The 26,564-nt window shown below is 49.2% G+C and overlaps 4 protein-coding genes across 4 annotated transcripts; 3 read left to right on the top strand and 1 right to left on the bottom strand.

Moving 5' to 3' along the window:
* Nucleotides 1-8,731: 8,731 nt before the first annotated feature.
* Nucleotides 8,732-12,507, bottom strand: LOC129598338 (RNA polymerase II subunit A C-terminal domain phosphatase-like). The gene is made up of 7 exons (XM_055496192.1): nucleotides 12,122-12,507; nucleotides 11,466-11,610; nucleotides 11,013-11,174; nucleotides 10,699-10,949; nucleotides 9,989-10,630; nucleotides 9,458-9,906; nucleotides 8,732-9,393 (listed from the first exon to the last, which is right to left on the bottom strand). Exons 1-7 carry the CDS (start codon nucleotides 12,370-12,372, stop codon nucleotides 9,092-9,094), a joined length of 2,202 nt encoding a protein of 733 aa, XP_055352167.1. The 5' UTR covers nucleotides 12,373-12,507; the 3' UTR covers nucleotides 8,732-9,091.
* A 249-nt stretch (nucleotides 12,508-12,756) lies between these two features.
* LOC129598339 (dolichyl-diphosphooligosaccharide--protein glycosyltransferase subunit DAD1-like) lies at nucleotides 12,757-14,047 on the top strand. Its single transcript, XM_055496194.1, has 2 exons — nucleotides 12,757-13,142; nucleotides 13,714-14,047. The coding sequence occupies exons 1-2, from the start codon at nucleotides 12,935-12,937 to the stop codon at nucleotides 13,842-13,844; spliced, it is 339 nt and encodes a 112-aa protein (XP_055352169.1). The 5' UTR covers nucleotides 12,757-12,934; the 3' UTR covers nucleotides 13,845-14,047.
* Nucleotides 14,048-14,867: 820 nt separating this feature from the next.
* Nucleotides 14,868-17,890, top strand: LOC129598353 (uncharacterized). Its single transcript, XM_055496216.1, has 2 exons — nucleotides 14,868-17,031; nucleotides 17,291-17,890. Exons 1-2 carry the CDS (start codon nucleotides 15,997-15,999, stop codon nucleotides 17,318-17,320), a joined length of 1,065 nt encoding a protein of 354 aa, XP_055352191.1. The 5' UTR covers nucleotides 14,868-15,996; the 3' UTR covers nucleotides 17,321-17,890.
* Nucleotides 17,891-18,221: 331 nt separating this feature from the next.
* On the top strand, nucleotides 18,222-26,416 carry LOC129598352 (calcium-activated potassium channel subunit alpha-1-like). The gene is made up of 27 exons (XM_055496215.1): nucleotides 18,222-19,065; nucleotides 19,130-19,397; nucleotides 19,604-19,711; nucleotides 19,797-19,858; nucleotides 19,921-20,020; nucleotides 20,099-20,161; nucleotides 20,242-20,290; nucleotides 20,356-20,507; nucleotides 20,596-20,775; nucleotides 20,932-21,023; nucleotides 21,164-21,277; nucleotides 21,357-21,594; nucleotides 21,937-21,957; nucleotides 22,019-22,183; nucleotides 22,250-22,356; nucleotides 22,427-22,588; nucleotides 22,649-22,713; nucleotides 22,793-22,967; nucleotides 23,028-23,259; nucleotides 23,339-23,420; nucleotides 23,749-23,824; nucleotides 23,895-23,961; nucleotides 24,053-24,266; nucleotides 24,340-24,471; nucleotides 24,563-24,790; nucleotides 25,663-25,772; nucleotides 25,851-26,416. Exons 1-27 carry the CDS (start codon nucleotides 18,794-18,796, stop codon nucleotides 26,166-26,168), a joined length of 3,852 nt encoding a protein of 1,283 aa, XP_055352190.1. The 5' UTR covers nucleotides 18,222-18,793; the 3' UTR covers nucleotides 26,169-26,416.
* Nucleotides 26,417-26,564: the final 148 nt, after the last annotated feature.

Here is a 26,564-nt window from a genome sequence, read left to right as displayed (position 1 = left end):
CACTGTGGTGTGCACAAACCGGAGCTGCAGGACTCGGAGCCGCTGGGTGATTTTCTGGCCCCTTGGGGGCCCCTACCGTGCGATGCCATCCATCTTGTCCGCTGCACCGTGGCTGTCGCGGTGTCGTGGCATGGCACGGCGGCCACGCAGCCACTGGACGCGCGTCTCCCGTTGAGCGGTGACTGGCCGGGCGCGGTGTGGGACCCCGTGGAGGCCACGCTGCCGGTGCCTGGCAGCCTGGCGACGACCAGCTGCAGGAGCTAGCGGAGTTACTACAGTCTGTCTGCACTGCGGTGAAGGATGATGAAGAGGATTTTGAACTGCAGGAGACAATATGCCAGGTAAGCAGCAGTGTTTGTCTGGCGATGTGTTTTATTTCACCTGTGGTACAACGTAATTTTAGAATAACTGAAAACATCGACAATTCCTTATCCTTTATAATAAAAGATTAAGAGGGAGCGTGACCAGTGTGTCTGTCAAATCCCCCAGAATCGGAGGATGGATCAATATTCAACGTTTACGGATCATTCGATAGCGCTGAATTCGAAGATGAGCCCGCAGCTTTCGGATTTCAAAAAACAAACATCCTTTGAGCCGTAATGTCCGTAATACAGAGCATAAGAGCGAAAAAGAAAGCATCTGGTCCTTTTGGCATCCCAGCGGGTTTACTTGGCTCCGTGGCCTCCATTCTGGTCCCACCATTAACCTGCATGATTAACAACTCGTTACGGTCAGGCATATTTCCCTCAGTTTTCAAGATGGCAGATGTTTGTCCGATCCCGAAAGTGGCCAATGCACAGCACCCAGACGACTACCGCCCAATATCGTTGTTGTGCAATATGTCCAAGGTCTTTGAACGTTGCGCACAAATACAACTGAGTACTCACCTGCAAGCGTGTGACCATTTATCCCAACGCCAGTCCGGCTTCCGCAAAGGGCATTCATGCGAGACGCTACTGGTTAAAGTAACAGAAACTTGGAAGTGTGCGATGGACGACGGTGATGTAGTAGCAGTCGCCTTCCTTGACCTCAAAAAAGCATTCGACTCCGTTAACCACCAGCGGCTAATGCTAATGTTGGAAAAAGCCGGCATTAATGGCATGGCACTGCATTGGTTTCACTCCTATCTCACTGGCCGGCAGCAGCGTGTAAAGACGAACAGAAAGACCTCAAAGTATTTACCAGTAATTTCCGGTGTACCGCAAGGTACTGTGCTTGGTCCAATTTTATTCATAATTTACCTGAATGACTTATTACGAAACAGCGGCAGTTACTTTGAAATCGACGCGTTCGCCGATGATACCATCGTATATTGCCGCGGGAAAACAAAAGCCATAGCGGCTGAGAAATTGAATGCCGCACTAGAGGAAGTCTCAACCTGGTTTAACGACAACAGCCTGGCTCTAAACGTAAAAAAATGCGCCGCAATGTTTATTTGCATCAGAACCAAATCCAAGGAAACTGACCCAGTGGTAATGCTGAACGGTCAAGCGCTGGCCGTAAAACAACACGTGTCGTACCTGGGAGTCGAAGTTGACCAACAACTAAATGGGATAAGCAGTTCCAGAAAGTGAAACGAAACATCAATTTCGGTATACAGAAGATCAAGCGAGTTAGAACCGGTCTCAGCATCCCTCAGCGAGCCACCCTTCACCACGCCTTCATCGAGCCGTACATAGATTACTGTGCACTGGCTTGGTCAACGGCGTCTTTGGGAGAGCAGAAGGAGCTGAAGAAACGGCAGGACGCAGCCTTGCGGACCATCACTGGCGGCAGTTGTCGGGTAACACAGCAACTGTACGAGCAGCTGGGCATCACACCAGCGACCGACCGATGGCGGCAGAAGGAAGCGGTATGGCTGTACAAGATACGTAACCGGAGCAGTTTTAATGTGCCGTCCTACATGACAAACCTGCTGACATTCAAGGAAACAAGTGCGAGGTACGAGCTTCGCCGCACAGAGCGGATCGATGCCACCACGCGGCTGTGCATCGGGAAGACAACCCTGAAGATGAGGCTAAAGCAGTTGTATGATAAAATAATGGGGAAAATGTTTACTGAAATTGTTGATGGTAAGACTGAAAAACTACGTGGGGAAGAGGTGTTCGGTTGTGGTTCTATTGACCTTTACCTGGCTATTTTACGTTCTAATAATCTTCTGTAATAATGTTACCCCGACTGTTCTGCCATCTGGATGTTGTTTTTTAGTTATTTTTATCTTATTATCTGACCAGACTAGCGAGTGCCTCAGGGTTTGTCTGCTCTTGAATAAACTATAACTATAACTATATAGAGAAAACTTTAAAAAACCCTATCATACAAAGTCTACGGAACCACAACACAACCAATCAGTGAAGACTTAATGTAACTGCCTTGCTGCAGAGCTTGCGCGGGTTATATGGTTATATCGTGAAACAAAATTTTTCAAATTTTGTTTGTTGTGATGTTTTCGGTCTGCAATGGTTTTAAGAAATCTTTTTTTAATAGATTATTAAAGATCATAAAAATTTAGACTCAAGAAAGGTTTAAGTCATTTTGACAACCGAACTCACAAACGACCCAGGGAAGTGTCCCAAGTGAGAACTGCATGCGTCGCGAGTCTTCAAGCTTCAATCTTGCTGGCAGCCTGGCAGTACCAATTATCAAGTAGCTGCGGGATAACGGTGGTTGCTTGATACTTATTTAGGTAAAAGGTATGTTTTGCGGTAGTTTTAAATTAACCCTTTCTCCGATGTCACTGTTTCAGTAGTTTCGTATTATACCGATGAAAAACGGTATTTTTAAAATTAGTAATAAAAAACGGATATTTACAGAAGGCGAAGCGGAGCTGGTGCGCGAGCGGAGCTCGCTAAAAAACAGATGCGCGTGGGCGGCATCTTTGATGTGCGCGCGTACACGTCACCGAACGTTCTTCCATACTTACTTTAGCTGATTATTACACAAAAATAGTAATACTTGCCGAAAAATGAAATATTTATTAATAAACTGCACATTTTATTCTATAAGGTGATATAAGTCTCATATTTTGGTGAATATGCGCTGATTTCGACTTTACTGGTTAGCAGCCTGCAAATAACGTAAATTATTTACAGCTGATTTGTTCCGCGCAGTTTGCGCGGGGTCTACTAGTAACATCAAAATTTCATTAAACTGTCCGCTCCTTCCATCGTTCCCATAACCGATGCCGCGTTGCCGCGCTGTATCTCCAGTGACAATCTTTGGCGTAAAAATTCATGGGAACGGGCTTCGCCTGCGTGTTGCTCGAGTCGTACCCAGTGCTTTGGTAATGGCGATAGCGGACGGTCCCCAATGGCCCATGGTTTCGAAAGCTATCGATGCGAAGATGTATCTGCCATTTAGATACAAATAAAGCCGGGACTTCCTTTCATCCGCTTCCAATGCCGCTGCACCTGCGTTTGCTGCCGTAGACCTGACGTGGGATGGCGCAACCGTGTCCACACAAGTGACGTCCCTTGCCAAGCACATCCCTCCCTGCCAGGCGAATGTTGTGCAGTCATCAGGACATCGTTCGGACGTATGCGACGTGCCACGTGGCTTCAATTTCGCCGGATCCCAGCTGACACAAGAGATCGGCATATGATGCTGTTCAGTCCTCCGTGACGTGGGTGTCTACCGGCAGAGAATGCAATTGGCGGCGATTCACCTTCTCTGCAGTTAAGAGTAACTGAATCAACACTTCAACCAACAGTAAAACTAGTTTTCTTAGGTTATTATATATGACTGACTAACTTACTTACTGACTTTCTAACTGACTGGCTAACTAACTAGCTCATTAAACTAACTAACTTTGAAACTTTGCAACTCCTTAACGCGTAACTTAATAAGCACTGTATAGGTAGATACTTCTATATTAACTGGAAAATAGGAAGAGAATTTAGTAGAATGGAGTATAAAATACAATAAAAACTCAGAGCAACTAGCTCAACTTAGAATTAAATTGCTACGGTGTAATGTCGTTCTGATCCATCGCCTGTTAATCGGCTAGTCAGTTCGCATTCTGTATGTGGGTGTAGGTGTTGTGCGCGACGCAGACCGCGGATCCGCGGCCGTCAACGAGTTACCACGGAAAGCGCTGGTGCAAGGATAGACTGCAGGATCTCCGCTTGGAGAAATTGTCGCGTACGGCTCTGCATTTGCTCGTTATCCATGCCCTTCGTTCTTCCGGATGATTGGACAAATCAGTCTCATCGTCGTCGGATTATTTTAGCCAGTTTTTTTTCCGATTGGAAATGTAGATTGTTTTTTGCACTTTTGTAACGGCACGTGTCTGCCGGTTCTTGTGGGCAGGTCGAGTTGTGAGGCCTGGGTGCCCTTTGCCGCTTCTAGCGATTCCTCTGGTTTTGATGGATTCCGTTTTAACGTAACCCTGCCTCGCACTTTATGACATAAGTTTGTGAACTGAAAGGCAAAGATGCGACCGCAGCGCAGTTACAAAAAGATTTGGCGGAAAAGACATTTGACGGAAAGAATCACCGGGTTACAAACAACCGAAGTCGCACATCGGCGTATTGAATAAAAATATCAACCAAAAAATGTCCGCTATCGTACCGAAAACAGTGCATACTGTACTTACTTGCATACTGTCACAAACAATCCTGAATGTTACCCTAAAATAATGGGGAAACTGCCCAGAGCCTCGATCCTGGGAACAAAGATCCTTTATTCCAAGATCAAAGCAAGGCCCAAGCAGAGAAATTATTAGACTGGAAGCAGCGAAGCCGCATCGGACCGCTGCTCATGCAGCGTCAAGCTGAACCCATGAACGAACATGAAACGCTAATTCAGCCAATCACACAAAACAATCTAGTGGGCCTTACCTCCACTCGTTACAATACGCATCCGATCACTTCGGCCTCGTTACATTTCGGCCGCAAGCGATCACTTCGGGCCTTCGGCCAACGTTTATTTCGGCCCAGTTCATTTCGGCCAGCACTCATTTCTGCTACGGCTCATTTCGGCAGCAGTACAATCTGGCCATCTTCAGTTTCCCAAGTGATCCTAGTTTTTGCTATGTTGCGTAAGTTTTCGTTTGCGTTTACGTTTCTTAGCTTAAAAATTAGGTTAGGTTTTCTTATGGGTTATATAGTTTTCTTTTCAATTTCTTGGCTTTCTTAAATTTTCTAATGGCATATTTCTAACGGCTAATAGCCCATTAGTATAGTTTCTAATGGTTTTCTGAGGTTATTCTTAGGTTTTCTTAATTTATTTGAAAGGTTATGGTACCATCGAAACGTAGTTTCATGGAAAGTAACGTTTTCTTGCAGAAATCAGAACAAAATATGCGTCGGCCGTAATGAAGTGCGACCGAAGTGATCGACGACCGCAGTGAATCGCGGCCGAAAAAGTTTGGCCGAAATGAACACGGCCGAAATGAAAATGGCCGAATTGATCGGTAGCCCCTGCATACCCGCACATGGATTACAAGTTCTCAGTAAATATGAAGAAACGATAATTACTTACATTATTCGATGCAGTACTGTGCGCTAAATTCTATTCAAATAAGCGACTGCGACTGGCAAACAGAAGCATTTTACTGTAATAGCAACGCAGATCATGCCTGCCGAGTTCTTCGAGAGTTCACCACAGACCCCAGTAATAGACGTGACGATCGGCAGTGATTCGGCACTGCCAAGCGCACGGCTAAGTTTATTGGAAACGTACTATTATTGCGTAGGTTGTCCAGACAAGCTGCCGGTAGCACGTGAATTCAAAGTCCTGGTTCCGGCAGAGTTTTACGTATCCTTTAACTGGATTCGGAATTATATCCGGATTTCGGATTGGCTGTGTAGATATACGAATCTTTCGTTGATCGTTGTTATTTTGTTCTGTTTGGGTTGTGAAACTGTTGGTGTTTGGTGCAACGCGTCAGTTAATTTGTTAGAAGGAGTCGGCATGAAACTGTAGAATCGAATGGAAACGTAATGGAAATGGATTCTTCATCTAGATCGTGTGAGCGCTTGGCATGCCGCATTGCCTATTGTGAAAGCTGAAAGCTAAAGTTATCCGTTGCTAATGGTTTTGTATTTGAAACTCTGGCCGCCCGAGTTGAAGCTAGGTTTGTTTGATGTGAAACGGTTTGAAACTGCGAGCTGCACCCTGCTGCAGGTGCTATGCGCGCTGCAGTCGGAGTATCCGCGTCCCTCGGTGCAGTACCGCGAGAAGCGATGGTGCGAAGATGGCCTGCAGGATGTGCAGCTGGAGAAGCTGTCGCGCATCTCCCGGCACTGCTTCGGTGAACTGCGCATGTCTAGGGCCCGTAAACGATGGTAGCCTCTGTAGTCAGCGCTACGCATTCATTCCCAGAGAGAGATTGAAATATTATTCTATCTAGTTTGGCGCTTATCTAATTATCTAGCGACCAGCGGTAAGCAGCCGTGACATAACTGATCATTAACCATCGTTGTACTTTTTGATACTGGTTATATCGGTACGAGAACATGCTGCCGTAGCGATGGTTTGACGTTTGTGAGGAATCTCGTAATAAATGCGCGGATGTCTTTGATAATGAAATAAACGTTTCGATTCAGTTAGCTTTGAAAACGTATCGTACCGACCGGTTAAACGTAGACTGGTTCGCTACTGATTTTGGAGAGTAACTCCGCCTTGTTACATTTGGTAGCTGTAAGTCTGTAACAACATGATGGCTACGCGAACTCCGGTGTTGGGGCGAATTTCTCCAGCTCTTGCACGTTTTTAACCGGCCGCGAAGAAAATGGTCAGTTATTTAGATTTCAGTATTAGGATTTTTGCCGTCTATCCGGTATCGACGCGACGATTCTGTTCAGTTTTTATTAAGGTTTTATTAGAATGTGCTGATCATTTTAGCACTCCCAATGTGCTCACAGCGCATCGTCCAAATGCGGTGGGTTTTTGGCTGTCTCCCCACGCCGGGAGATTTATCCCCGGCCTGATGTGGCATTGCGGTCGAGGTCGTATGGTCGAGGTCGTCCGGTCGGTGGCTGTCCACATTGGCAGCGGTTGCGGATCCGTTCCCCTTACCGGTCGCTCGGAGCACTGGCCGCACCCGGGACTCCTTTTGAGCGGACGTTCCAAGTGCTTCGAGCGCACCGGCTAGCGGTTACAGTTCTGCCACCCTCACTTCCAGTGTGCTCACAGCGCATCGTCCACCAGCGGTGGTTTTTCGGCTATCTCCCGGGACGGGGTCAATGTCCATCTTGTCTGGTTGCTCGGTCGTGGTCGTCCGGTGGCTGTCCGCATTGGGAGCGCTGACGGATCTGCTCCACTGGCCAGTCGCTTAAAGCACTGGTCTCCAACTGTCTTTATAAGGGACAGCTCCAAGTCCTTTTTGCGGACTGGATAGCTGGGACAGTTCAGCCACCACTCCCGGCGTGTCACAGTGCACGGACACCCGGGCAATTTATCGTTCCCAATCTCGGTTTGTCTGCTGTCTTGGATCGGTTACAAAGCGCGGCTGTCCAGTCTAGGTGTGCCGGTGATTGGCAGTGCTGGGCGGTGGCGGACTGTTCCCCTTTCCGTGTTTCTTGGAGGACTGGCCGGCACCCGAGTCTCTGTGAGCGGGCCGTTCCAAGTGCTTCGAGCGTACAGGTTGTCGGGGACAGTTCTGCCACCATTGTTCATTTGTAAAGGTCTTTGATGCAGTTCACTTTGAACGAGATTTTACCTCCCGTCGTGCTCCTTTTTCTCTGGGAGGGCGTTTGTGCTTGTTGTTGGATCAATGTGCTTTCAGTGTATTTCGGTTAACGCAAACGCGAGCAACAGAAGTAACAGTAAAGAATAAGAAATTTTTACGCAGGAAGTAACGCAAATTACCGTCGCATATTTCCCAGTCTATAGCAACTCAGATGCACACACAACCTCCCTCTGAAATCTGAATCCACTCCACTCCTAGCTCTAAGCTAATGCAATTAAATTTTGCTTTTTTATTGTTTCATTAGTTCCCTATTTACTGCGTCTCTACTGCGTGTTAATACGGATGCGTCACCCTGCTACGTATTTATTATATTATTATTATTATTATTACATCAAGAGCAGACAACCCGCTAAACGGGACTTCAACGTCTGGTCGGCAACAAAATATAACTAAACAAAAACAATTTTAAGACAGATCAACAGTTCGGAGAGCAAATTTAAAAAATCCCACACCATCAACACTGAGTATCTGCATGTTAACTTTTTTTATGCGCTCAAAGATGTTCCTTAGTCGCATGGCCAGTGTGCCTTCTCCGATCTTCTTCTTCGCTCTGGCTGCAATTCTCGTTGGGTTCCGCAGGTTGTACAGCATTCCCAGATCCGTGAAGTCGATCATCCCGACCATATACCGCGGCGGATGGTATGCTTCGTGGTTGTAGATCTTATACAGCCAGACCGCTTCAGACTGCTTCCAACGGTCGTACACCGGCAGGATGCGCAGTTTCTGATACAGCTCGGGTGTAACCCGCTCCTTGTAATCAGAAATCGCCCGCAGTGCTTTCCGCTGTGCCCTATCTAATTTCTCGCGTAAAGCCGAAGATGCCGGCGACCACGTATCTGACCCGTAATCCAGATGTGGCTGCACACAGGCATGGTAAAGGCTCCTACGCTGAGGCAGATCCAGGCCGTCTTTCGCGCGGTTGATCATTGCGATGCCGTAGTTAACTGTTCGCAGTATGTGGTCACAATGCACACTCCACTTCAGGTTGCGATCAATGTGAACGCCTAGATACTTGATATGCTGATGCTGGTACAACCGCACAAGTACAGTATTTATTTACAGTAAAACTAAGCAAGAGTAGGACCCATAGGGAAACAAAACGGAAACATTAACAGAAAATGTAGGTACATTATACGTTGTGCTTTGTACAGGAGCGCCAATACTGGCATCGCTCTGGCCTAATCCAAAAGAAGGGACAACACTAACAACACTGACTGACAAGTTGTACTGGCACTGCTGCCAACCAGTGAAGTCTGTCAGTCAATTTCCGTCTGACAGCAGAAAACAGAGCATTGGTAAGCGTAGCTAATACTCAAAAATCGCCGGTTCATGTATACTCTACAGCACGGGACATCTTATGCCGCTCCCGAGACACTCAACCTGCCGGTGCCATCGCCTTTAGTCCCCGCCCTCCAGGCTCTCATCCAGCTCGCGCGCCATCTCGCCCAGCGTGTTGTCGTCGTCGCTGAAGCGCGGCCCGTCCTCGCCTGAATCGCCAGCCGCACTGGAGCTGGTCAGACTCAGGTCCTCCTGTCGCAGCTGCTTGGCCAGCCGCACTTCCGGCGCCTCCTCGTCCTCGCTCGACTCCAGCTCCAACGAGTCCCGCTTCCGTTTGGCGCCCCGCTCCTCTTCATCCAGCAGCACGTCGGCCTCCTCCGAGCTGGAGCTGCTCTCCAGGTGCCCCACGGCCCAAGCGCTCTCTGCAATCAACACCACATCGTACAGTAGCGCCACCTCCAATTGCACGACAACAAAGCAACGCACCGTGCGGCAGCCCGGAGGATTTGGACGGTGCGTGTTCAGAGGCGAATTCCTCTTCGTCGTCCTCCTCACCGATGGCGTCGTCCACCTCGTGATCCATGCAGAGGATGTCGTCGGCCGACAGACCCGACAAACAGCTGACTGACCGCTCCACCGCCGTGGGACGCGGGCCCGCTGCTTCCTCGCGCTCCCGTACGGCAGAATAACTGGCGCCGTCCGCCGCCTCCTCACTCTTCTTCCTCTCGCCTTCCTTCCCCACCGCCTTGCCTCCGTTCACGGCTGCGTCGCTGCGCTGGGGGCGCCCGTTGCGGTGCGCGTCCACCTTGGCCGCCAGAACCAGACCGGCGCTGCTACTGCTGCTGGCCTGACTGAGGGGGAACAGTTTCTCGTCAACCCGCTCCCAGCGTCGCACGCACTCGGCCAGCCAGTCAGCGTTGACGACATGCACGTGCCTGCAAGCCAATAACCACATAACAACCACCGTTAATCACCGATTAACTCCACCGTATACTGCGATGAAGAACAATTACGTACATTTCGCGGGCTTTGTGGACCTTTTCCGTGCCATCCTTGGCGGCAATGAGGTGCGTGGTGTAGTTCTGTGGCTCGGCGGCTTTGTCCAGCAGGCTGGGCTGCGGCACCGCGCCAAAGGACCGTACCAACGCTTCGGCCTTGTCTCTCTCGGGCGAGGGAGTGTCGCTGGGGAAGAATCCGGAGAAGACCAAGCGGCATCCCTGGAGGACCTTCTTCCGCAGCACCGGTATCACTTCTTTGGTTTTGGGCAGTCTCCGGTTGCTGGTGTCGCCGCTGGCCGTCTCAGAGGATGCCGGATTCAGTTCGTCATACTGGCGGTAATACTCGGCGTGGATGTTGATGAGAATGGTGCGCAGATAGAGGAGGTAGTCGTCGGCGTCCTCCTGCGTCTCCTCCGCGGCACCGTCGGCAAAGCGGTTCTCGTACTGGTGCTTCGTGGCTTCCGAGGGCGCTTCTGCCTTCTCGGGGGCGGCAGCATCCAGCTGGATAGCGACGGCGTTCTTGGGGAAGGGCGCGTTGATGTCGCCGGTGTTCTTGAAGTAGGAGTAGGGCCGCACGTGCACGAGATTGGCGGCGTAATTCCACACGTCTTCGCGGTCGTCGATAATGCAGACCATGTCGTCGCCAACCGGAAACAGGTCCCTATACATGCCAACAGTTATTACTGGCACTCGCATAAACATGCGGTTAACCTAGCAGTCTCTGCGCACTTGATATTGGCAGTTTTGAGACAGGGGTCGGAGATCTCATCGCGGGACAGGATGCGATGGGAGAAGAATGTCTGTTTGGGATCGAGGATCTCGGCAATTTTGTGGGCGTACATGCGGTTGCCGAAGGTGCAAATGTGCAGCTGGTAATACTTGAGGAGGTCGGCGAGGAAGTCGAGGGTGCCCGGGCGCAGTTTGGTGTGGTACCAGGGATTGTTGAAGTGGCCCTTGGACAACTGGAAATGGTGCACGTCCTGCAGCCATCATTGAAGGTCTTCATTAGCAAATCCCACAAAAACGAGCAACCGCAAACTAACCTTCAAGTTATTGTTGACGGGAGCAATGGTCGTGTGGATGATGGTCTGGTCCAGGTCGACCAGCAGGGCCAAGCGCCGCTTGCCGATCAGGTGCACCAGGTCGTCCTCGCCAATGCGCTGAGCGATCTCCTTGCTCACTTTCAGCTCCGATATATTGTGCACCTACGCAAAACAACAGCACCTACAGACTACAGCACTACGTATACGTTCGCCGCCGGGCAATACTCGTACTTTTAAATAAGAGAAAACTTTCACGTTTCAGAGCGGGATTTGTTAAAGGCAAAAGTGCAGTACACAAAATAAATTTATATCATGAATGAATGAATGAATGAATATCATTTTCAATAATTATGCGTTGATTGTCAAGAAGCATGCTGACTACTGTTGCAGTATCTCATACCCAGAAATCAAGCACTGCTGTTATGCGAATGACTGACGGTGCTTAGTGCTTACCATTGTCACCCCCGGTGCTGACTCCGACTTCCGGTTGCCGTTCCCGGATCCACTTTCCACCCGCAGGTCGGCGCCGCAAGCAGCGCACAAATCTTTCATGCGTATTTCATGGGGACAGCCAGGCTTTATCCGCATCACGACGGCTCTGCAAATATCACTTGTTCTGTAGACCAAATGCAGAGCTATGCCAACTCAATTAAGCCAATAATAATAATTATTATTATCATCAGTGATCAGATTATTATGCAAAAAGTTACAGTAAATCGCTGTCCTGTCCTGCCGGCACTGTCGTGCGCTGCCACCCTGGGGCGACAGGCTCCCGACAAGTACAGCAAATTCAAAACCGTACTGAAAATTACGCACTGAAAATTCCACAAAAATATGATTTTTCTGGAAATATATAAAGCTGGAAACCTCGCCAAACCTTCCGAAAGATTTCTAGAAATTATAAAAATTTACCAACAAACCATAATGGCAACAATAAAAAACCCAACTGAATATTCACTAGGTTTTCTTTGGTAGATCTGCACTACACGTAAAAAAGAAAATAAAAACGCCACCAAAACGGTTCCTTGTACCATACCACCCAGGCCTCCAACACCTGAACAGAAGCCCCCCTGAATGCGCCACAAAACGACGCAAAGTACTGCGTTTACCTGCTCGTGAGAACATCTGCGTTTTCGGTCGGGATTTGGACAATCAAGGCAGATTCTGGGCATCTGAATTTTCCTTCGTCAGATTTGGATATTTTTTCGTCATCTTTGCCAGGAATTCGATAAGTAAACAGCACTTGGCCACGAGAAACCTGCTCTCCAACGCGCACTTTGAATTTGGCGATTGTCGATCCTGTCGGGCCGTCGAACAACAGATCTTTCGTGTTCTCCTCGAGTCCCCTGTCCTCCGTCATTTCCAACTCCCAAAATAAGGAATTAACGACATCAAAACGTAAAAGATCACCTGTCTCGCACAAAAACTTTCATGGCCAGCTCTCCAAGGATTTCCAGATCAGTACACGTGGATTTTCTACACTGCCTGAGCACAGGATTTTTAACCCCGGTCGTCACAGTTTCCACGTGATACAGCCTGTACACTGCCGAGGCAGACGCATCACGTGGTACAAACCGGAACTGGATAAATTTTTCGTCGAGCTAAACATCGAGGTGGACAGCCACTGTGCTTCTGACAGAACTTTAATGTCTGCGCAGTTTTTAATGTTTTGACGCTGTCTAGAATGCAAAACTGCGCATACATGTGAAATCCTGTAGCGCAGCTTTGCCACGCAGTGTAAGTATTTCGAAAAATTCTTTTTTTTTGATTTCTCATTTCTGGCAGTGCCATTTCTCATCTTCAGTTCTGCCATAAAATTTGATTGCTTCTATTGCTTCTCAGCTTCTTGCTTTGCTCCGTTGTTGCGAGCTACTTTCCTTCTTCGAGCTGAAAATTGAGTGAACTCACGACCCGTTGCGAGCATGGCGCACCTTGGAGAGATCCTCGTGAAGCTGTATGAGGAATACCGCGGAAAAACTCCGAAGCGGCTGAAGCTCGTGGATGCGTACCTCGTTTACGTGCTTATGACGGGGATTATCCAGTTTCTTTATTGCCTCCTGGTAGGCACATTCCCCTTCAACAGTTTTCTGAGCGGATTTATTTCGACGGTTGCTTCCTTCATTCTTGCGAGTAAGTGGTTGGATTCTTCGCTAACCTTGCTTTTGCACCGCTGCATGCTGTTTACTGTTGCTCTGAATTCCGTCTGTTTTTCGAATTCTATTCGAAAACTTACGAAGTACTCTAATAATACTGTACTGTTATTAATTTAATATGTTTTAACAGTTTCAGTTATTTAATTTAATTCAGCGTTATTTACTGTATGAATTAACTGAGTACCCGTACCGATACGAGTAGCAGCTCTGCTGTAAAAACAGTAAATAGTAAAATTAAAATTTTATTATTTTAAGAAAAATAAAACTTTCAGCTTGGTAAATTTTGTAACTTTCACATCTGACCGTTGCCAGTAGTGCGTCGCAGGTTCTCAAATAAGTAGAGAATTATTGCTGTTTGCTGTTGTTAAATGTTAATTGTGGTTCCGTATTTTTAGAAGATTATTATTTTATTTTTGTGCATTAAAACCAGCTTTGGAGCATTTTCTGATAAGTACTCTCCTGAACATTTGTATGAATATTTCCCGTGGTAAGGTCGATGGAGTTGTAACTGTTGCAGACTGATGCATTGCTTGTTTGTGGGCTTGCAGCGTGTCTGCGGATGCAGATCAATCCGGAGAACAAGAGCCAGTTCGGCCACATCAGCCAGGAGCGCGCCATGGCCGACTTCGTCTTCGCGCACGTCGTCCTGCACTTGGTCGTCATCAACTTCATCGGCTAGCCTCTGCTCGTGTGCTGCGCAGAGTGCGCACCACGTCGTTCCCTGTTTGTGCTTTCTCACTCATTAACTTATTCATACTTTTCCCTTTGTCGCGAAATTTGTTATTTGTGTTTCTCGCCAAGATCGAACCGTTTAGTTCGTCGCGGCATTTTTTCTTGCAGTTTTCTACGTCAGCCGTTTGCGCAATAAAAAGCCACTTCGCAGGTGTGTGACCGAGAATATCAGCTTGTTTGCGCGGCCGCATTAGAAGTAAGGAAGAAGAATATCAAAGGTTTTTAGCTGAAGCTCACATGAATAAATAAATAAATGGGCCAATGCTGTAATAATGCGCTACCCAATTAAGTTCAGTTAATTAAGGCCGCCATGACAAGTTCTTATGTCAAAGTATAGAGTAGTTTATTTAGTTACTTATCATTAGCATCGGTTATTGGGACTGCAGTGCAGCGACATTTAGGCAGCTTCGCAGTTACCTACACTCGCACTCGTCCATTGCCAGAGAGGCACATTTTTATTTACTTCAGAAATGCATAAAACGTAACGCTGCATTTCTTAATATCTAGAATCTACTGTTCAGCTAGTTTGATTTCTCCGTCTTTTCAGTTGTGCTAGCATCCTAGCACAATTTTATATGAGCGGTTGAAACTGATTGCTGGAACTACAAATCTGATTTCTGCCGCTTCCGGTGGGTGTGCAAATGGCAGCCTCCCCAGCGTGGCAGCGTTCTTTGGCTTTATTGCACAAATTCTGCTTAGTTTTTGTTGTTTTTTTTAAATTTATTTCCCGCAGGTCCGCAACACAAGCAATTTCTCCGTTCATATTCTTGATATATAAATAAGAAGGAAGAACAAAGTGTAGTAAAAAATTTCTCTGGTAATCTAGATCTGGCAGCAGACTGTTGTGAGCGCCTTCGCTTCGCGTGTGCGGCACCGGAAACCACCTTGTAACCATTACGTCTTAGATAGCGAATGTCGAAAGTTGAAATTAGATGACCGCGGTGGCTGTGCCACTTCTAAGTTATAATAATGTGCTTTCCGCACCAGGTGCGGCTGTTGTTTTCTACAGGCTGTTGCAGTGCGTAGGTAGTACTCTGTAGGTACTAGGTAGGCACTAGGCAGCGCCGCAGCAATATTATAGCTTTCGGTCTGCTTTAGTTACTTAATTTTATCAAGCGTACAAGTTTCACTCTTGTATGACCGCGTGCGCTCCTTTTTTTCTGAGTAGTTTGTATGCTTTACATTGTTAATCTGCTAGTACGCGTGGATGCATTTATAGGACTCGCGTGGGACGTGATACAGTTTTCTTGCCAGTTGTATCACTCATCAGTGCCGTTGCTGCCATCGCACACATGCGCAGCACGGATGAAATCGAAAGCCATAAATCGGTTTTATATTTTGCGAGTAGGTTTCTGACAAATCTGGAGTAGGCTATTGTTATGATTTATGTGTGGTGTGATTACGAATTTTACAGTACAGATAGCGTGGCTGTACAGCCTGTAAGTACTTACCAGCTATCACTACCACTACAAGTACAGAAACATCCAGCCGCAAATAATTCCAACTGTAAGTGGGTTTTCTTGGCTGTTATTTGACTGACCATGAGTTGCTATTGGTTTATTTGGGTTTAATGCGCAGTCTTGCAGTACACTGATTTCGATGAATTCGAAATCTAAAGAGAAATCTGGATTTCTAGTAGTTTCTACTTCTTTGATATCGATATCTTACTGCATGTATGTGTAGATACAACACGTATGCACTGCTCTTATAAATAAGTACTGAGGGGATACGCGAGTAAGATGGATGACCTTTCGGTGTTATATATACTTAAACTCAGTGACTGATTCAACACTCCTTTAGCAGTGAAATTGCCTGGTGGTTGTTTCTGGATATATATATGTGATGTAGAGTATCTGTCGTTAAGGAAACGTACCAGCAGCATAACAAGAGACCTACCGCACGCTTAACATCGTGATCCCGGCCCTGCCTTCGCCGGCGGAGACTAATCGAGAGTGAGCCGATAATCGCGTGACCGTGAGATGTGGCTGTCCGGAGCGAGTGAAGCGACGTCAGACCATGCAGGGCGAATAGTCCTCAGCCGTGTATAATAATTACTGGACTGCTGCAGTAAAGCGCATACATGTGACGTCATTGCCTCAATGCCAAGCCGAAGGCATCTAATTCATATCGCTAATGCCGGTAGCGGGCTTCTGGCGGAGGTCACGCTGCTAGTTTTGCTGCTATTTTCGCTTGAATGCGATGGGCGTGCTGTGGGCGGAGTGCCTAGACAGTCGCTGCAGCAAGGAGCGGCAGGCGGATCCTTCGTGAGCAGACACGTGGAAGTGCCGGATCGCCGCCGGAAACGACGGGATCGCGGCGATCCGGCGCCGGTTCCGGTACTGCATCCGTTCGTGTACGGCTTGATGGATGGCTTCCTGGAGAGCACGGCAGAAGCGGTCATCTCCGAAGACACTTACGGCTACGGCCGACCGGCTGCAGCGGCTGACTGGTTCGCCTCGCGCTTGCGCGCGGACCACGCCTCCAGTGGGAACGATTATTTCAGCCAGCCGTTTGAAGCAGCTGCGGGAGACGCAGAAGAGCGCGATAATTACGCTCACAAAACGCCTCCTTACTCCGCGAAGGGAATCCAGTACAGCGGGAAGGGGATCGGCAGGCAAATTGGTCAGCAGTTCGCGCAGGAGAACTATTACCAGGACCAGTTAAAAGACCTACAACGACCCTCTGCCGCTCCATATGATTACGCCGGTGGAAAGAGCGTGATTGGTTTGCCGGGATATTATTTCAACAAGTACGTGGGCAGCAGTGGCGGAAAGGTGTCCAGTGTGGAGGAAGGCTATCCAGCGCCGGTGTCTGCCGTTAAGCCATTCACTGCCACCGTCAGCATCGACAAAGCTGCTCCGTCTTCGTACATCGACGTGGCCAAGGCGAACGGCATCTACACCGGCTACAAGGACTACAACGCCGCTAATAACGTCGACACCCGAGACTTCTACAATCCGGCGGAAATGGCGCCGGATGCGGCCGCCTACCGAGGACACGGCGTTGATAATAGTTATCAGCAGCCTCTCTATCCGGCGAATGGCGGTTACGGTTACGCGGACGCTGCACCGCCCGTGCCACCCATGCAGCCCGGCTGGACAGCGGAGCAGCTGTACGGATTGGTCGCCGATACGGTTAGTATACAGTGAAACCTGTTTACTAAATACATCTTCGGTTAAAGCAAAAGCGTATGTATTATCCAGGTGTATGTATTACACAGAGTTATATTACAGTCTATGGGACGCGTCGGTTAAACTTTCCGCGTATGTAATTTCCAGGTGTATGTATTTACCGGTGTATGTAAAAGACAGGTTTCACTGTATAGTATTCGCAGCTTTGAAGAGTCAACGTCTTCGCCGTCAAGTAATAATTCTCCCCTTGCTGAATTTGCAGATCATTTTATCGTGGATCCTGGACCTTTAACCACTGTAATATCTGCAGTGCCTGCATGCTTGCAGTTGCGCCCATGTGCCGGCATGTTCGACGGAAGGTGTGCAGTAGTCAATTTCCACCGCTTCCGCTTTGCTGATTTGAGCGGTACTGGATACGCTTTGCTCTGGTCCGCCTTCGCTCAGATGTGCTTAGAGATTCTTCTAATGAAACGATAGCTGCTCAATTAGCCTGATATCAGGTTTGGGTAACATGAACAACGTAAAAAAGGCGCGCTGTTTTTTGCGTATGACAAGAATGCGCACACTTTCTGACTGAATAAAATGACGAACAGACTGGCATATGGACCAATACCATTACTATTTGCAGATTTTTATTATTCCGATTCCCTTGTATATTATTATCTGATGCATATAAAAATAATATTATATTATCAGCATGGCAGGATAGCTTGTACGTATATATTTTGTGATACGCGCGGTCTAATGTTGACCATTCTCATATTTTCAGCGCCTTAGGGTTTCTTTAAGACGTTGCGTTACAGCGGCATATATAAAAATAAAGTGCAATAATAATATTATTATTATCGTAGCAAGATAGTACGTGCAGTACGTAGTACTTTGTACGAGCATTAGCACATTGTAATTCGGTATTGAGCGGTTATGATTAATGTTCAAATCGGAAGCACAGTTGCAATGTTTACCAGTACATAATAAGAAAGCAAAAATGCTACTGCAATTTTTCCTGGGGCATTTTTCAGTTTTTTTGCAGCGATGTTGGAAGTGTGCATGCAGCAAGCAGCGCCGGTTCACGTACAACACCTGCGTCATGCGGTAAAAGTAGCATCTCGTATCGGTAACGCGCGCAAGGCAGTTAAATACGGTAAAGTACTTGGAACTACATTAATTATGTGATTAACACTGCAAGTTGCATGCCGGCGGGAGAAATATTATTTTTATAGTGTACTGTGTATCTAATCACCGAAAACATTGTGCATAAGTACTCAAGAGTACGCGCGCTGTTCCGGCTTCTGCTTCTTACTTCTCATCTCCCGACGTCAGGAGATGGATGTGCCGATTATCAACAGTTACAGCGGATTGTCTTTTGCATGAGTTACTTATCCCTTAAAGTGATGAGAAAATTATATGGTTAATTGGTTAAATGTGCCTTTTTATGCCACTGGTTCGTGCGCAGGCCCGTGCTGAATTGTAATCATAATCATAAAATAATTCTGATAAACTTGGATGAAATCATGAAGCCGCACACCGTGAAAAGTTGCAAACGGCCTTTTGACTGTTGGTTCGGCTAGGATGTAAACAGAGCCTGTATATGCGTATGCTATTAACCTGTCGTTCCGGTAGATGAATTTACCATGATTCGCTGCCACAGACTGTCTGTACCAAGTGCCTGACTTTTCCTGTCTAACACTATCGTACGTTGACGTTGGAGCGGAAGTTGTAGCGCAACTGAATCGAGCGGAGGGACGCGGTGGCCGACACTGGCCGGATGGCGTCCGACGGCTACTCGGGCGGTTGGCGCTGGGCGCCGTACAGCGGCCTGCCTCCCGCTAGCAGCGCCCGACCGGAAGGCGGCCAGTCCTCCTCCTCCGACGCCGAAGAGAGACAGGACGCGGACTGGGAAGCGTCGCCGCTGGCCCGCATGATCGCGTGGTTCTACGACAACCACAACCTGACCGGGGCAACGGCCGCCACCGCGCCCGTCCTGGGATCCGTCTCCGAGCTGTACGCGGCCAGCCACAACGCCAGCGAGCCGGTCAAGTACGTGCATCCGGGCCCCTCGGCCCTCTGTCCAGCATCGTGTGTAGTAAGGCGTTCATTGCAGACTGCCGGCGGCCTGCTACGGCGTGGACAACGCCATCCCGCTGAAGGGCATCTACTTCGTCGTGGGCCTGGTGCTGCCGCTGTTCGTGCTACTCTTCTGGCTGTTCAAGGCCATCGACCGGCGCGTCTTCGGGCGGCGTTACCGGCGTCTGTTGTACGGCGGGGCGCGTAGCGGCTACGAGGTGCTGGAGGACGCCGATCTGGACATGCAGGCGCGGGTGCGCGCCGACGTCCTGCTGGAGGAGAAGCTGATCAAGCAGCGCACCGAGGTCAGAAGAGCATGAGATATATGTTCATGTTACGAGGAGTAATAATTATTATAGTCATAGGGAATATACAGAAAATTATCGTATGCCTTAATTAATACACAACGGCGCGCTTATATGTACTGTACATGTAAACGGTATATAGAAAGATAAATGCGGTATATATGTATCTAAACGGTATCTTAAACGGTATATATGTTATCTTATAGGCACTCAAGCAACTGAGCACGACCGGCCGCACCGAGTTCGACCGGTCGCAGCTGGAGGAGTGGGTGGCCGACGCCACCTCGCCCAACAGCACGCACGGCTTCTGGCTGGTAGGCAGTTAATCACGCCAGGGGAAGGGAAGGGTGACGTGGTCGTTCGCAAGACGCCTCAGTTAATCGGCGGCCGCTGTTGCAGATGGTGGTGGCCATCGGGTGCGCCATGGTCTCCCTGGCAGTCTACCTGGCGTCCGTCACAAAGTACGGCTGCTCCTCCAGCTCAATTCGCAGGTGTGACCTTTCCGTTCTAACTCGTTGTGCAGGCAGCTGCCCAGTCTGGAGATCTGCGGAACGATGCCCAACGGGCAGCAGTGCCTGGACCTGCTGGCCAACGCCTACCTTCTGGCCTACCTTATTATTCGAGTAGGTGCTCCCTTCGTGCGGGGTGCGGAGCGCCCTCTGTGTAATGGTAGATGCGAGCACGGCTACTCTTAATGGCAGGTTGCAGGGACGCACGACAAACTGGACGCGCTGATGAGCCCGTACTCCTTCGTCGATTATCTGGTATCGAGATATATACCAGCATAACTATCGGATTTTACTGACCGGTAAAGTGAAGTAACGGTGCACTTGTGCTCGGACAGGTGATCCCGGCCGTGGTGGGCGGTATCTGCCTGAACCGCTACTTCACCGGTACGTCCGCGGTACAAAGCATCGAAGGAAGCGTCCAAATGTGAGGTCATCTGTTTGTGTCGCAGGTTTCAGCTTCCTGCGCTGGTACAACCTGATGTGGCTGCTGGAGCTGGTGGCGCAGCGCGGCTTCTTCCAGAAGCAGAGCAGTCTGAAGCTGACCTACCTCGTCCTGCTGGTCGTCGTCATTCTGACCACGTCGGCCGGCGTCCTGCATTTGGTAGGCTCATTTCGGTTGGGCGCTGGCTGCAGCGCTTACTAGTGACCTTTGTCATGCACGCATCTTGTTGAATATTATTGTGCTGCAGTTTGAGAACGCCGGCGACCACTCGCTGTGGTCGGAAAAGGCCTACAACGGGCAGTCGGTGACCTATTGGAAGTGCTTCCAGTATTTGTACGGCCGACTGACCCTCATCGATCTCAGCGGGCTAAAAGTCACCACCATCATGGGCAAACTCACCGTCTACCTCTTCCAACTGGCCGCACTCGTTAGTCACGCAGCGTTTCTTGCTCGCTGATTTTAATACATTTTAATTCGCTTTAATAAATGGCGGATTTTGTTAATAATTTAGGGCGCATGTTAGCTTGTTATATTTCGAGGTTTGAGTAGAATAATATGTTTGGTTCCATCGCTTGTTCTGTAGACAACAATCGGTCGCACGATCCCGCAAATCGTGTCCCTGGTCAAACGGACACCGGACTACGATAAAGACTACAAACCTCCCAAACACTACCTGTAAGTTGTGCTTTTCAGTGCTGTTGAGCCAGGCCGTTGCTTTTCTTTTTCTAACGTTTAGATGAATGAAGTACAAAATTAGAATTATATATGTACAATCTGCTACGCACTAAATCCTACGAGTAGTGTTTGCTGCGCAGGCATGTGGTGGTGTCCGGGACGGTGTCGAACGACGCCATCAAGCTCTTCCTGCAGGAGTTCTACCATCCCGACCGCGATGTCGGGCGACGCGTGCGAGTGGTCATTCTCGGCGAGTACGTCTGCCCACTTAACGCGGATACGTATAGCTGTCTGCAAAAGAGCTTGTTAAGTGCGAGTGTTCGAGTGCTGCAGGCAGCCCCCGGATGCCGACACCGAGCGCATGGTGAAGCAGTATTACAACCGCGCCGAGTACCGGCGCGGCTCCGTCATGGAACCGCGGGATCTGGCCCGCATTCGGGCCGCCGACGCTGCCGCCGTCCTCCTGCTGGCCGACGTGGAGAGCCCCGAACCGGATTCGGCCGACGCCATCAACGTCATGCGCGTCGTCTCCGTCAAGGACCTCCGCAACGAGATGCGCGTCCTCGTCCAGGTGCGCTGCCCAGTTAACACTTCAGCAGGCAAATAGTACAATGCTACGCAGGCAGATGCTCGCTTCATATATAAACTCCACACACGAGGTATAAGCTTGTTCATACGTAAAATGTTAGCTGTATATATAAGCTTGCTAAACTACATATTGAATGAAATGTACCAGTACTAATTGAAATGAAAATTAATGGACCTTCAATGCCTCGCTAACCGATTTGCCCGCCCCATCTAATTCATCCATTTCTGGAACTTTGAACTATATTACTGGCTTGCGGCAATCGTGAAATGAGAGAAGCAACGGTATTTCTGTGTTCCATTTAATGCCAAGTCTTGTCTTTCACAGATTCTACATTACAAGAATAAAGTAAGTTGCTGTGTTCACTGAACGCGCCGGGGCGTGGACAAGACATGAGCTATCTGCGCAGGAATACGTGCAGAAGATTCCGGCATGGAACGCCGAGAAGGGCGACGCGGTGTTGTGCTGCGCGGAGATCCGGCTGGGTCTGCTGGCGCAGAGCTGCAACGCGCCCGGCTTCTCCACGCTCATGGCCAACCTCTTCGTGTCGCGCATCCACAAGGAAGACGAGCAGGTTCCGTCATATGCCACATCCGTGCTGATAGTACAGCAAGTAGCCGCTGCATGGTATCTTTCGCAGTGGGAAGGCACCTGGCAGAGCGACTACGGCCGCGGTGCCGCCCTGGAGTTGTCGGCGCGGGTCATCAGCGAGTCCTTCGTGGGGATGACCTTTCGGCAGCTGGCCGAGTGAGTGGCCAGCCTGTCAAACACTGCGTTATTTGAATCTGCCGGCTAAATAAATATACTGATGCTGCAGGTTCTGTTACCGGCGCTTCGACGTGCTGCTAGTGGCCATCAAGCTGAACCAACGCCTCTCCGCCTACCCGCTGATCAACCCCGGCGACGACGTGCGCATCACTCCCGGCTGCATCGGCTTCTTCATCGCCGACACCGTGGCCGACCTGGCGCCGGTCATGCTGTAGGCAGCCTTCGTCATGTCGAGGGGCCGATGACCTTTTGTGAATTCTCTTGCTTGCAGGTACTGTGCGCACTGCCACCGCGACACCCTCGATCCCAAGAGCATTCGCCAGTGCCAGTGCGACAGTATGTCTCACCGTGGTTATTCTGTACTAGTAATTCCTTGCAACGTATACATAATTATAAGGTTTATGTGCGCCTACAGGCAAAGCCAACGTAACGACCAAGGAGCCGGCCAAGGAGGCCGACAGCGACGACGACAGCTACTACGACGAAGAGGCGGCTCGCCGTGCTCACGCGCTCTCCCCGGAGACCGTCAACAAGTTGTGGGAGTACATCCGCCTGACGCCGTCCGCGTCCACGCATCCTCCAACCAAACGGTGCAGATGCCTCCTACATCCATCATGATCGCTGTTAACCGCGCCTTCTCTCCGTTGCAGGGGTCGAAAGGTCACTGACACCGACCTGGAGCGAAGCATGGAGCTGGCGTCGCCCACCGCGCTGCGCTTCCGGCGGAAGAGCGCCAAGGAGGCGGCGGCCGCGTCCACGCCGCTGAGCGCCGCCGCCTCGCTGGACAACCTGGACAACGAGCACGTGCCGACGGATTATCTGTACGACTCCACCGGCTGCTTCTTCTGGAGTCCTGGCCGGCGGCTGTACGATATCGTCATTGTGAGGCCTGTTGTTGGCGTGCTCATGACTCATGAGTGTAGCAAATTTGCAGTTAGTAACTGATTATTCCGACTGGTAGGATCGACAAGAGGCTGCCATGCGCGACTGGCAAGACCACATCGTTCTCTGCATCCTCACCAAACCCGACTCACAACCTATCGGTCTGTACATATTCACTTTTCGTGGCAGCACTTAAACTTTTGTATAATATACGTACACAGATAGCTATACTTTATACATAATTATATATTAATAAAATTAATTAGCTCTATATATATAGGTAGAAGTATAGGTAATTACATACAAATTTATGTATTTTTAAATTCATTTAACATGTGTACGAGTATATCTGTAGCATCCTATTGTAGAAGTATTCTGTAGTTAGGTACATAATTATAATGTAGGTACATATGTAGTTCGTATAATGTAGGTACATGTATCTATATTAATTATTAATAGATACATATATTTGTATAATAAATTTTGTAGGGTTACACACTTTCGTGTGGCCCCTACGGAGCAGCACCGTCCGGCCGGAGCGACTGGCCGAGATCGTCATACTGTGGTACTCCGGCCGATATAACATCAGGCTGACCGTCATAAAGCGGAAACTGATTGCTTTGCACTGGTTGCAGTGATCCGAAGTTTATGGAGAAGGAGTGGATGTGGCTGACCAACATGCCCAAGCTGACCGTCGTCAAGGTAGACACTAGACTTAGGGCATGCGGTTGCCGTGACGGATTTTCCTTCCAAGGGATTAACTGCGTCCTAATTTGGTTAAATCTCTGTACAGGGAGACGCCCTGAACCGTGTGGATCTGCGCGCCGTGAGCGTGAAGAGCGCGCGCATGGTGGTGATTGTGGGCGCGCCGGGCATCCACGAGAGCCTGCTGTACAAGGGTCTGCACCACAGTCTCATCGACAAGGAGGTCATCATCGCCACACAGAACGTCCGCGACATGTCATTCTCGGAGAAGGAATTATGCTTCGCCATCCGCGACGACGAAGGTCAGCAGTGGTTGTTTAACCTGTACTCACAATATTACGACTATCTATAATTGGACTGATGACCTTTGGGCAGGCGGGGGCCGGCAGGTGAACATCGAGGAGGAGCTGAGCGGCAACATGGACTGGAAGGCCACGTCCAGCCTGCTGGAGCGCTTCCCCGTCGGCCACCTCATGGGCAGCCACATCCCCGTCATCACGCAGCTCTGTACGTATATGTATATCTCCGCCGCAACTGTCCGATCGCGACTGATGATGGTCATTTACACCTGGTGTCGCCGGTTAATTGCCCGTTGCAGGCGTGCTGAACAACACGCGCTACCTGGACCTGTACGACCGCAGTCCGCGGCTGGTGCTGGAGCCGCACCTCTCGCACGTGTACGCCTGCGGGCGCGCCTTCTCCTCCTTCGTCGTGGACGCCCTGACCATCTGCAGTTTCTTCAATCCCTCCATGTACAACATCTTCAACACGCTGGTCTTCGGCAAGCACTGCGAGGAGGTCGAGAAGATCGTCACCGAAGGCGCCGGTATGACCCTTATGTGATGTGGCCACGCCCTCGCATACTGTTCAGAAAGAGTACCTTACGTTCTTGCTTAAATACAGTTACTATAATTATGCAGTTAACAGCGCTTTTCCAGTTCCTTGTCCCAACAGGACTGACCTTATTGTTACAGCTGCACAATATACGTTTCGTCAAATACTTTTCAGAAAACTTTCACCACAGCCTTCTTAAAAGTTAGGAAGTATTCCGGAAAACTGTTATTCTAATTAACTATGCAGTGGTAATTCCTTCAAAATAATTTCGGAAATAATTATCGTTGAGGACGTCTTCTCCAGTTTTTGTGGAAGTAATCGGGAATTTTCAAAAACTTTTGACAGGCTTATAATATTACAAGTTAAAACGTATGAAACGCATGAATATAGGCTATCGGTTTGAAAATATTTTGGGAAAATGTTGTCGTTCGTTGAGGATGGTTCTCATGAGTTATGATTGTAAAATATACGAGTGACAGGGATATTGTGTAAATTAATTAGTAGCCTCACAAAAATGTTGTACTCTGTACAACATAAATACATGTAGGTACTTAATAACTTGAAGGATAAGAAAACTGGTAAAATATGTGCATCAGAGCATGTTGCATGTTGGCTTGTAATGGAAGTATCCTATCACTCTAGATCTGCAGCCGCAGTCTGCAGGTGGTCAGCAGTGCAGTGAAAGTGGCATAAATACGTGCGCGTTGTTGCATAAACTGTTGTATGCTGCTGCTATAAAAGAGCCATTATACGAGTACTGTATAATCAGTTATTCGTTTTAATGATTAAGGGGTTACCAAGTGCCATTTTCCCATCATCAGCCAGGCTGATTATGTGGTGTCTTGACGGCGAGTTGTGCTGCAGGTCTGCTGGGTGGGGAAGGGATCGGCGAGAAGGCGGCCTTCGTGCAGGACGAGGTCATCATCCGGCACATTCCGCTGGGCGTGGCCAGCAGCCCCTTCTACGGCTACGCGGTGAGCATACTGGAATAAAGGACTTTGTTAGCGTGTGAGGCGAGAGTTAACAAAGGTCACTGAATATTAACACTGCAGGAGATGAACTACGGCGCGCTGCTGCTGGAGGCGCTGTCCAAGTGGGGCTTCCTGTGCCTGGGCCTGTACCGGCGCATGACGCTGTACGACGCGCTGGTGGCGCCCTCCAAGCGCTTCGTCATCTGCAATCCGCCGCGCGACTTCATCCTGCACCCCACCGACCTCATCTTCTGCCTCATCCGCGTCGACCAGGCCAACCGCGACGCCCAGGGGCGGGCAGCCGTCGACGGGCAGGGGCAGGGGCAGGGGCAGGGGCAGGGGCACGACACGGGACGCGGCTTCGACATCGACGACACCGTTCTCAACCGCTGGGATTAGGCTGGTCTAACAAGACCGGTGAGGCAGTAACTGGTCACCGACTGCGTCGTCAAGCTGTCACTCGGCCAAGTCTGTAGAGTCAGCCAGTTGCCCTTGAAATCGGAAAAAATTTTAAATGTACGCGAAACGTACGAAGGCATTCTTTCTTTATTGTTATTTGTTTGGCCATTGATTTGCCATATTGCCGACTGTGCTCACTAATTACTCTTTAGTAGTTCTTCTGAGGCAAGTGAATAAAGCTGTTTCTGGCAGACTGTACAAGCTTGTCCGGTAATTTCTGACGAATCAATACAGCGATTTGCACAAATTTGCGTGTTACGCCAAACTGCCCGCCAACTGCTGCCCGTGTTACGCCAAATTAAAACGTATCCAGACCGAAATGTGCGCGGCCAGTAA

This window comes from Paramacrobiotus metropolitanus, unplaced genomic scaffold (genome assembly GCF_019649055.1).
Source record: "Paramacrobiotus metropolitanus isolate TYO unplaced genomic scaffold, Prichtersi_v1.0 Parri_scaffold0000120, whole genome shotgun sequence".
Lineage (NCBI taxonomy): Eukaryota > Metazoa > Tardigrada > Eutardigrada > Parachela > Macrobiotidae > Paramacrobiotus > Paramacrobiotus metropolitanus.
This window is presented reverse-complemented; position numbering and strand designations above follow the sequence as displayed.

Bases quoted from the DNA above. Each gene is read 5' to 3' on its own strand.
- LOC129598338 (XM_055496192.1), bottom strand. From the start codon at position 12,372: ATGACGGAGGACAGGGGACTCGAGGAGAACACGAAAGATCTGTTGTTC. The intron at 11,175-11,465 runs GTAAGCACTAAG...TGTTTTGCGTAG, and splicing joins CAGCACCGGGGGTGACAATG to GTGCACAATATATCGGAGCT. The intron at 10,631-10,698 runs GTGCGCAGAGAC...TGGCATGTATAG, and splicing joins CTCAAAACTGCCAATATCAA to GGACCTGTTTCCGGTTGGCG.
- LOC129598352 (XM_055496215.1), top strand. From the start codon at position 18,794: ATGGCGTCCGACGGCTACTCGGGCGGTTGGCGCTGGGCGCCGTACAGC. The intron at 21,595-21,936 runs GTGCGCTGCCCA...TGTCTTTCACAG, and splicing joins AGATGCGCGTCCTCGTCCAG to ATTCTACATTACAAGAATAA. The intron at 22,357-22,426 runs GTGAGTGGCCAG...CTGATGCTGCAG, and splicing joins ACCTTTCGGCAGCTGGCCGA to GTTCTGTTACCGGCGCTTCG.
- LOC129598353 (XM_055496216.1), top strand. From the start codon at position 15,997: ATGCCAAGCCGAAGGCATCTAATTCATATCGCTAATGCCGGTAGCGGG. The intron at 17,032-17,290 runs GTTAGTATACAG...CTGAATTTGCAG, and splicing joins ACGGATTGGTCGCCGATACG to ATCATTTTATCGTGGATCCT.
- LOC129598339 (XM_055496194.1), top strand. From the start codon at position 12,935: ATGGCGCACCTTGGAGAGATCCTCGTGAAGCTGTATGAGGAATACCGC. The intron at 13,143-13,713 runs GTAAGTGGTTGG...GTGGGCTTGCAG, and splicing joins TGCTTCCTTCATTCTTGCGA to CGTGTCTGCGGATGCAGATC.